The sequence below is a fragment of the Hordeum vulgare genome, chromosome 4H (genome assembly GCF_904849725.1).
Source record: "Hordeum vulgare subsp. vulgare chromosome 4H, MorexV3_pseudomolecules_assembly, whole genome shotgun sequence".
Taxonomy (NCBI): Eukaryota; Viridiplantae; Streptophyta; class Magnoliopsida; order Poales; family Poaceae; genus Hordeum; species Hordeum vulgare.
The window spans coordinates 16,926,588-16,937,828 of record NC_058521.1 but is presented as its reverse complement, the minus strand read 5'-3'; the positions used below and the strand labels follow the sequence as shown (position 1 = coordinate 16,937,828).

Sequence of the window (11,241 nt, the reverse complement as noted above, 5' to 3'; positions counted from 1 at the left end):
TCTAATTATCTTGAACATAGTCTAAGTCCACTTTGAATATATTTGTGTTGTAGATCATGGCTCACGCGACAGTCACCCTGAATTTTAATACGTTCCTAGAGGAAGCTAAGTTGAAAGATGATGGAAGCAACTTTGTAGACTGGGCTCGTAATCTTAAGCTAATCTTACAAGCTGGGAAGAAGCATTATGTCCTTAATGCTGCGCTAGGAGATGAACCACCCGCTACGGCTGATCAGGATGTTAAGAACGCTTGGTTAGCACGTAAGGAGGACTACTCGGTAGTTCAATGTGCAGTCTTGTATGTCTTAGAACCGGGACTTCAACGTCGCTTTGAGCGTCATGGAACGTTTGAGATGTTCCAGGAGTTGAAGTTTATCTTTCAGAAGAACGCCCGGATCGAGAGGTATGAGACCTCCGATAAATTCTATGCTTGCAAGATGGAGGAAAACTCGTCTGTCAGTGAACATGTGCTCAAAATGTCTGGGTACTCAAACCGTCTAGCTGAGCTGGGGATTGAACTCCCGCAAGAGGCTATCACTGACAGAATCCTTCAATCACTGCCGCCAATCTATAAAGGCTGTGTGTTGAACTACAACATGCAAGGGATGAACAAGTCTCCCAGCGAGTTGTTTGCGATGCTGAAAGTCGCAGAGTCTGAACTCCGTAAAGAGCATCAAGTGTTGATGGTGAATAAGACCACTAGTTTCAAGAGAAACGGCAAAGGCAAGAAGGGTAATTCAAAGAAGAGCGGCAAGCCTGTTGCCAATCCGATGAAGAAACCTAAAGCTGGACCTAAGCCTGAAACGGAGTGTTACTATTGCAAGGGTATGGGTCACTGGAAGCGCAATTGCCCCAAGTATCTGGCAGATAAGAAGGCGGCCAAAGAAAAATCAGGTATATTTGATATACAAGTTATTGATGTGTACTTAACCGGCTCTCGTAGTAGTGCCTGGGTATTCGATACCGGTTCTGTTGCTCATATTTGCAACTCGAAACAGGAACTGCGGAATAGACGAAGGCTGGCGAAAGATGAAGTGACGATGCGCGTAGGAAATGGTTCCAAGGTTGATGCAATCGCCGTCGGCACAGTCTCACTTCAGTTACCATCAGGATTAGTTATGAACTTAAATCATTGTTATTTAGTGCCTGCGTTGAGCATGAACATTATATCTCGATCTTGTTTATTGCGAGACGGTTACTCTTTTAAGTCAGAGAATAATGGTTGTTCTATTTCTATGAGTAACATCTTTTATGGTCATGCACCCAATGTGAGAGGATTGTTCATATTGAATCTTGATAGCAATACACACATACATAACATTGAGACCAAAAGAGTTAGAGTTAACAATGATAGCGCCATATTTTTGTGGCACTGCCGCTTAGGTCATATTGGTGTAAAGCGCATGAAGAAACTCCATGCTGATGGGCTTTTGGAGTCACTTGACTTTGATTCACTTGACACGTGCGAACCATGCCTCATGGGCAAGATGACTAAGACTCCGTTCTCCGGAACAATGGAGCGTGCACGTGACTTGTTGGAAATCATACATACCGATGTGTGTGGTCCGATGAGCGTAGAGGCACGCGGCGGATATCGTTATTTTCTCACCTTCACTAACGATTTGAGTAGATATGGTTATGTCTACTTGATGAAGCACAAGTCTGAAACATTTGAAAAGTTCAAGCAATTTCAGAGTGAAGTGGAAAATCATCGTAACAAGAAGATCAAGTTCCTACGGTCTGATCGTGGGGGTGAATATCTGAGTTTCGAGTTTGGTGCTCACTTAAGACAATGTGGAATTGTTTCACAGTTGACACCGCCTGGAACACCACAGCGTAATGGTGTGTCCGAACGTCGTAATCGTACTTTATTAGAGATGGTGCGATCTATGATGTCTCTTACCGATTTGCCGTTATCGTTTTGGGGTTATGCATTAGAAACAGCTGCATTCACTTTAAATAGGGCACCATCAAAATCCGTTGAGACGACACCATACGAACCGTGGTATGGCAAAAGGCAAAAGTTGTCGTTTCTTAAAGTTTGGGGATGTGATGCTTATGTCAAAAAGCTTCAGCCTGAAAAGCTGGAACCCAAAGCGGAAAAGTGCGTCTTCATAGGTTACCCAAAAGAGACAGTTGGGTACACCTTCTATCTCAAATCCGAGGGCAAAGTGTTTGTTGCTAAAAACGGAGATTTTCTCGAGAAGGAGTTTCTCTCGAGAGAATTGAGTGGGAGGAAGATAGAACTTGACGAGGTTGTCGAACCTCTCATCCCTCTGGATGGTGGCGCAGGGCAGGGGGAAACCTCTGTCGTTGCGACGCCGGTTGAGGAGGAAGTTAATGATGATGATCATGAAACTCCGGTTCAAGTTTCTGTCGAACCACGCAGGTCGATGAGACCACGTGGTGCTCCAGAGTGGTACGGTAATCCCGTCTTATTAATCATGTTGTTGGACAACAATGAACCTGCAAATTATGAAGAAGCAATGGTGGGCCCAGATTCCAACAAATGGCTAGAAGCCATGAAGTCCGAGATAGGATCCATGTATGAGAACAAAGTATGGACTTTGGAGGTAGCGCCTGAGGGCCGCAAGGCTATTCAGAACAAATGGATCTTTAAGAGGAAGACGGACGCTGACGGCAATGTGACCGTTTATAAAGCTCGACTTGTGGCAAAGGGTTTTTCACAAGTTCAAGGAGTTGACTACGATGAGACATTCTCACCCGTGGCGATGCTTAAGTCCGTAGAATCATGTTAGCAATAGCTGTATTTTTCGATTATGAAATCTGGCAGATGGATGTCAAAACGGCGTTCCTTAACAGTTTCCTTAAGGAAGAATTGTATAAGATGCAACCCGAAGGTTTTGTCGATCCTAAGAATGCTAACAAGGTGTGCAAGCTCCACGATCCATTTATGGACTGGTGCAAGCATCTCGGAGTTGGAACAAACGTTTTGATGAGGTGATCAAAGCATTTGGGTTTATACAAGTTGTTGGAGAATCTTGTATTTACAAGAAAGTGAGTGGGAGCTCTGTGGCGTTTCTAATATTATATGTGGATGGCATATTGCTGATTGGAAACAACGTGGAGTTTTTGGAGAGCATAAAGGATTACTTGAATAAAAGTTTCTCTATGAAGGACCTAGGAGAAGCTGCTTACCTTCTAGGCATTAAGATCTATAGGGATAGATCAAAACGCCTGATAGGACTTTCACAAAGCACATACCTTGATAAAGTTTTGAAGAGGTTCAAAATGGAACAGTCCAAGAAAGGGTTCTTGCCAGTTTTACAAGGTACGAGATTGAATAAGACTCAGTGCCCAGCAACTGATGAAGATAGAGAGCATATGCGCTCCGTCCCCTATGCTTCAACCATAGGTTCTATCATGTATACAATGTTGTGCACTAGACCGGATGTTAGCCTGGCCATAAGTATGGTAGGTAGGTTTCAGAGTAATCCAGGAGTGGATCACTGGACGGCGGTCAAGAATATCCTGAAGTACCTGAAAAGGACTAAGGAGATGTTTCTCGTATATGGAGGTGACGAAGAGCTCGCCGTAAAAGGTTACGTCGATGCAAGCTTTGACACAGATCCGGACGACTCTAAGTCGCAAACCGGATACGTATTTATTCTTAATGGGGGTGCGGTAAGCTGGTGCAGTTCCAAGCAAAGCGTCGTAGAAGATTCTACATGTGAAGCGGAGTACATGGCTGCCTCGGAGGCGGCTAAGGAGGGTGTCTGGATGAAGCAATTCATGACGGATCTTGGAGTGGTGCCAAGCGCACTGAATCCAATAACCTTGTTCTGTGACAACACGGGTGCCATTGCCTTAGCAAAGGAACCGCGGTTTCACAAGAAGTCCAGACACATCAAACGATGCTTCAACCTCATCCGCGACTACGTCGAAGGGGAGGACGTGAATATATGCAAAGTGCACACGGATCTGAATGTAGCAGACCCGCTGACTAAACCTCTTCCACGGGCTAAGCATGATCAACACCAGAACTGTATGGGTGTTAGATTTATTACAATGTAATTCGCATGATGATGTGAGGGCTAGATTATTGACTCTAGTGCAAGTGGGAGACTGTTGGAATTATGCCCTAGAGGCAATAATAAATATAGTTATTATTATAATTCCTGTATCAAGATAATCATTTATTAGCCATGCTATAATTGTATTGAATGAAGACTCATTTACATGTGTGGATACATAGACAAAACACTGTCCCTAGCAAGCCTCTAGTTGGCTAGCGAGTTGATCAAAGATAGTCAGTGTCTTCTGATTATGAACAAGGTGTTGTTGCTTGATAACTGGATCACGTCATTAGGAGAATCACGTGATGGACTAGACCCAAACTAATAGACGTAGCATGTTGATCGTGTCATTTTGTTGCTACTGTTTTCTGCGTGTCAAGTATTTGTTCCTATGACCATGAGATCATATAACTCACTAACACCGGAGAAATACTTTATGTGTATCAAACGTCGCAACGTAACTGGGTGACTATAAAGATGCTCTGCAGGTATCTCCGAAGGTGTTCGTTGAGTTAGTATGGATCAAATCTCGTATAATATGTAGGATCCAATCTCGGGCAAGTAACATACCGAAGGACAAAGGGAATGACATACAGGATTATATGAATCCTTGGCACTGAGGTTCAAACGATAAGATCTTCGTATAATATGTAGGATCCAATATGAGCATCCAGGTCCCGCTATTGGATATTGGCCGAGGAGTCTCTCGGGTCATGTCTACATAGTTCTCGAACCCGCAGGGTCTGCACACTTAAGGATCGACGTTGTTTTATGCGTATTTGAGTTATATGGTTGGTTAACGAATGTTGTTTGGAGTCCCGGATGAGATCACGGACGTCACGAGGGTTTCCGGAATGGTCCGGAAACGAAGATTGATATATAGGATGACCTCATTTGATTACCGGAAGGTTTTCGGAGTTACCGGGAATGTACCGGGAATGACGAATGGGTTCCGGGAGTTCACCGGGGGGGGGGGGGCAACCCACCCCGGGGAAGCCCATAGGCCTTGAGGGTGGCGCACCAGCCCTTAGTGGGCTGGTGGGACAGCCCAAAAGGGGCCCTATGCGCATTGGAAGAAAAATCAAAGAGAAAAAAAAGGAGGTGGGAAGGGAAGGAAGGACTCCCACCCACCAAACCAAGTCCAACTCGGTTTTGGGGGGGGGGAGACCTTCCCCCCTTGGCTCGACCGACCCCCTTGGGGCTCCTTGAGCCCCAAGGCAAGGCCCCCCTTCTCCCACCTATATATACGGAGGTTTTAGGGCTGATTTGAGACGACTTTTCCACGGCAGCCCGACCACATACCTCCACGGTTTTTCCTCTAGATCGCGTTTCTGCGGAGCTCGGGCGGAGCCCTGCTGAGACAAGGTCATCACCAACCTCCGGAGCGCCGTCACGCTGCCGGAGAACTCTTCTACCTCTCTGTCTCTCTTACTGGATCAAGAAGGCCGAGATCATCGTCGAGTTGTACGTGTGCTGAACGCGGAGGTGCCGTCCGTTCGGTACTAGATCGTGGGACTGATCGCGGGATTGTTCGCAGGGAGGATCGAGGGACGTGAGGACGTTCCACTACATCAACCGCGTTCACTAACGCTTCTGTTGTACTGTCTACAAGGGTACGTAGATCACTCATCCCCTCTCGTAGATGGACATCACCATGATAGGTCTTCGTGCGCGTAGGAATTTTTTTGTTTCCCATGCGACGTTCCCCAACATAAACTACTTTTGTACCCATCCACACAGACCCCACCGCTAGCCAAGACATTGCCTCCACCTTCGAGTGTGGCTATCGGTGTCACAACTTAGGTCAACAACTCGACACCGATATTTTCGTTTGCGGGGGCACCGACGAACATGGGATCGAATCATTCCCCGTCCACCATAGTTTATGTTCTAAAATATAATATTGTTCTTCGTATTTTTCTAAATTTATTTCAGATTTTTCGACGATGTGTGTTTAATAGAGGAGACGTCCCCGTCGATTAGGAAAACATCTATGACGACTTTGTCAATCTTAAAATGATGTGCCGGCTCATTATTTTGAAAATGTTTATAGAGGTAATGATGCGCATGTATATATAAGGATGAATGTATGCACGTATATATGGGTGTCTTCGTCTATACCGTGTTCTCGAAACAAAAGATCAAATCAAAGGGGAAACGTACAATGCAGAAGAAGTTGTATGTACGAAATCGTATTTTTTTTTTTAAAAAACATTGACTTTATCGATCACTTAACAAAGTTACAAACAGTGTTCCGGATACAAGCGGGAGCACAATGAAAAACAATAAGGCTAGATAAATTCTTACAATGCTTAGTTAACAAATGAACAACTACATAAACTTGTTGATGAATACGCTTAAACTACTGGTGTACCCATCCACACAGACCTCACCGCTAGCCAAAACATTGCCTCCGCCATCGGGTGTGGCTGTCGGTGTCAAAACCCGTTGATCTCGAGGAGGGGGTCCGAACTGTGGATCTTGGGTAGATGGGTAACAAGGGACGAAGGAGACGGTGTTTATCCAAGTTCGCGTCCTCTTGATAGAGGTAAAACCCTACGTCCTGTTGTTGTTGTATTGACGAAGTAGTACATAATACATAGCTGATCTACCTCGAGATCGATTGTTGTGGTCGAAAGCCCTAACCGTAATGAGCTTAATGTGTCCTACGAACTATGCCCCCTGGTTTATTTAGACACCATGGATACTAGGGTTACACAAAGTCGGTTACATCAATAAAAGAACTATGGCCCCCGGTAAAAATATTGTCTTTTCTACACAATATAATAATTGCAGATGCACACATAGATGAACATACACTCACCTATTGCTTTTATGCTTCAAAAGATAATCTGGTAAACACTCAAGCTCTCTCAAGATGGCTTTTGAATTGGATGGGAAAGAGTAGAAAGCAAAATGAGACTAGATCTCAAAGGATTGACATGGATGGTTGGAGTAGAAAGCCTTTCGAAATCAGTATAAGGAGGTGAAGTTCTCTCTGAAAACATATGATGAGTGGAATTTGCTTCGACTGGATAGGTGGGGCATAAATAGGAGGGGTCAGAAATCTGATTGCTGCAAACTTTATTACACAACTCGGAAGCCCCCACGTGAACAAAGAATACAAATTTCCGATTGTTCTGAAGGTTCGACCAAAGATCATTCAGAGGCTTTGAGGGGTACACTTCAGCTGTGGCACACTCTCTAGTTGTCTTCTTAGAAATTCCAATTGGGTTGCTTCTGAAATTTTGACGTGGCAACAAAAGATTTCCCAAATGTTTTGATAATTTTAAATGGAGCATTTGGAAGCTCTGAATGAAAGAGTTATGCAACAGCTATGTGTGGTCAAAGGTTCGGCGATTCCGACTAGAAGAGCTCGGAAGCTCCAAAGTGAATGGAACTAGGTAGATATAGTGGATGGATCTTTGAAGGAATTTGAGGGTTTTGAAGTTTGATTCTAAGCACATCTGAAAGAAATTCTTCAGAACATGCTCATCACATTTTGATAGTACCAACATGCCTATGGACTCAATGTGATCTTGGACCACCAAAATCAAAATGAGGAGTCCTACTGCTTGCCAACACTTGTCTTGATGCAATTTGCAGGGGTCACCTTCTATTTTGTTGTTACACGCACAAGTACCTTTTTATAAAATAAACTTGTTTGAACCATTAGTTCATTGAGATATGTTTTCATTAATTACCGAAATCCACCAATGAAATTAGATGCACTTTCAAAGTGTTGTTTAGGACAATGCTAATGATAGTTTGTGTTTGAATTTGACCCCTTCTTGCAAATGGAATTCAAAGAGCATTTGCAAACTTTACTTCCAGACAATCAAGAAATCTCCCAACAACCAGCCAAGACAAATTTTGTTCATAGGTAAAAAATCTTCTTAAGCAGGCATAGGTAAAAAATTCAACCTTCTCTTGGAGGATATTAAGGAAAGCTCTCCCCGCTGGGCTCATAGTAGGCATGTACATAGTTCATATAAATCAAACTTGTTGCGGGTGTAGCCAGCTTGAAGATGATATGCTACTCTTCCCTATACTCCCTTTGGTCCTTTTTACTCCACATATAAGATTTGATTGAAGTCGGACTTAGTAAAGTTTGACCAACTTTATAGAAAAAATGTCAACATTCATAATACACAACCAATATCATTAGATGCACCATAAATTCAATTTTTCACATTGTTTAGCTTTAGTATTGTAGATGTTGATATTTTTTCATATAAATATAGTCGAATTTTATAAAGTTTGACTTCAGTCAAATTTTATATGCGGAGTAAAAAGGTTCGGAGGGAGCATGTTTTTTTCTAAAGCAACCTATTTTTCTAGCCCTTGATACTTAGGTCTGGTACTTTTGCATTCAGTCATGACAACAGATGAATCATAATTCAACAATTACTCATTTACTTTTTATGAACCACCCCTATAATTATGTGAAAAACTTGTTTACTTTTTTATGGTGCCTTTGTAAGGCCGGAGAACGATCATTTTTTCTACAGGAAAAAAATATCTCCCCCCTAGGTACATTAGATGGAGAATGCAATCACTGCGTACACCACTTACTCTGATGAGCAGGACCAGCCTCTTGAGAGAAAAATTAGCTTCAATGACTCTTAACAATGCTCTGCCTTTCCAATGTTGCTCTATTTCTACAAATCTTATTGTGGGGCCAAAGATCTTTTTGGACGCTTCATAGATGAGCTCCAATGTCCATGGAAGGTTGTAGTTTGCAGCATTTAGATTACGCATTTATATTCGAATCCTTGATGAAGAAGTCTTACATGGTATAATGATCGAAGCCACAATGAATGCAGCTTTTATCCGCTTGTGGTTGAAGGCAGGACATTACATCTAGTTGTAGTCATTGCTGGAAACTCAACATTTTGAGACCTACTTTTCTTATGAACAACCTATTTGTGATCAAAATTGTTGCCGCCAAAGATAACAATTCCGTTTCTGCTCGTTGGGACATTGAGAAGCACGTTGTTGTGTTTTTCTACAACTTCACATAACTCAACCCGTCAATCTTTCGTATCAAAAGTGATCTCAATAGAGCTGCGCACGACTATGCTCATCGGGTTCTAAACAGAGGTGTGAAACATATTTTTCATGCATTAAACTTGTTTATTTTCAGCTGCATTCCCAGGGTTTGTTTGCCCAATATTATTATTCACGGCATAACTTGTACTTCAGCCATGTTTAAATGAAATACGGCGCTTCACGCGCTCCCTCTTGCTAAAAAGATAAACATTAGTCACGGAACACAAAATAGAAAAGTGTGAAACAAAATGATCAATGTGCACAAGTAAATGCCTGCACTGAGCTGAATTAAAAAAAAGAAGTTCACAGAACTTGAAAAACAAACGGGAAGAATAGGAAGAAAAAATAATCTTATCTCATCTTCTCCCTCACACACCTTCCCGCTCCAGGCTCTCCACGTGACCTCTCAGCTCGCGGTGAGCACCTCACATCCCCGCGCGCGCACAGTCGCGCAGAGCCACTGCCCAGCTCCAGCCGCATGTCTCTCCTCAGCTCCCCCACGCCGTTCGGCGCGGCCACCGCCGCCCGCCTTCGCCTCCCGCTCCCGGGCCGCCGCGCCGCGCTGCACGTGGCGCTCGCGCGCCGGACCGGCGTGTCGTCCCGCACGCAGCGGCGCCTCGAGGAGCGCGGCGGCAAGAAGCGCCGCGGCGGCGTCGAGACCCCCGACGCGGACGAGGACACCGTCCCGGCGTGGGAGGGGGTGGAGTGGGAGGGCGAGCCGCTGGGGTTCGAGGTGTCGACGGAGCCCATGCCGTACCTGCCGGACCCGGAGACGCCCGACTTCTGGGAGGGGTCCAACTGGGAGGCCCTCGGCTTCTTCGTGCAGTACATGTGGGCCTTCGGCGTCTTCTCCTCCGTGAGCTCCTCCTCCTCCTCCGCCATTACTTCGCGCTGTAGCACAGTTCTGTGAAGTAGGATCTGCATAGTTTCTCAGAGGAAAATATTCAGTCTTTCTTGAGGTATCCGCGACAGAGAAATTTCGTCTGCAGTGGAATAGATCTACGTTGAAATGTTTCTCAGATAAGGAAAGTGGAAGTCAGCATGAAGCAATCCCTTGAGTTCGACAAGCTGGAACTGCCATTAAAATTGCTTAGATCGCGACTAACTGTTTACTACAGCGAGGGTTCCATGTTCATGTTATTGGATTACACTGAGCTACTGGATTATTTTCCTCCTCTGAACCAAAAGAGTGATTCCTTTCCAATGTCTAGAACTCTACTGGTACTGTGTAGATTGCTGAAAACATACATGAAACTATTTATTTGCATTTTCTGACTGTTTAACAAGATGTCCACCCAATTTGTAGAGATAATTCTGCATGTTAACTCTTATGCAATGGAAGTGATTCTTTTGTTTGTTTGCATACTTGTGCAGTTGGTTGCTTGTGGTGTTGCCGTGGCTACATATAACGATGGGGCATCAGACTTCAGAGACACTCCTGCTTTCAAGGAATCAACCGCCCAGGAGTTCCCCGAAGAGTCAGAATCATCTGGCGCCGATGTGTTTGAAGGTAATCCAACTGAGGTAGCACCAGCTCTTGAGTAGGACTTTCAAGGAGACATCACAGAAAAGAAATGAAGGCTCTCTCTCTTTGAGCTATAGGGCTCTGCAGTAGCCAGTAAACTTGTACAACATTCAGCGGAAACTTGGAACCATAGTGTTAAGGAAATTATTTGCCATGGTTCGGAAAAGGAAATTAGCTGGAGATCACTATGTACTGAATTATCTCTTGAATAATCCTACGTCGAGATCAGAGTATGTAAATGGTTAATTAGTGGTGATGAAATTCAGCTGTGCTTTTATCTTTATTGTTATTTTATTTTGATTTTGGTACTCCAATGGTTTGCCTAGATGTGTGTGTAAGAAGCAAACTTGTGTGATTTGACTGCTTTCTATCATCTATCTACAAAATTTATATTCTGAGCTTATTTCACGTATCTTATTCTGTTCTCTACTAAACTTCATCTTCTGAAGTGTTCTATGTTGAATGTAGAAAATAAATTATCAATGACTAGTAGCGATTCGATTAAACTAATTGTTAACGATTATGCAATTCTGCTTTGTACTAAACATCATGTTGAATTGTTCTATGTTGAACATAGAAAATAATTTATCAATGATTAGGCGTGATTCAATTCAAACAATGGTTAAC

The 11,241-nt window shown here is 43.6% G+C and overlaps 1 protein-coding gene across 1 annotated transcript; it reads left to right on the top strand.

Moving 5' to 3' along the window:
• Positions 1 to 9,441: 9,441 nt before the first annotated feature.
• LOC123447438 lies at positions 9,442 to 11,017 on the top strand. Its single transcript, XM_045124040.1, has 2 exons — positions 9,442 to 9,945; positions 10,464 to 11,017. Exons 1-2 carry the CDS (start codon positions 9,568 to 9,570, stop codon positions 10,632 to 10,634), a joined length of 549 nt encoding a protein of 182 aa, XP_044979975.1. The 5' UTR covers positions 9,442 to 9,567; the 3' UTR covers positions 10,635 to 11,017.
• The last annotated feature ends 224 nt before the right edge of the window (positions 11,018 to 11,241 follow it).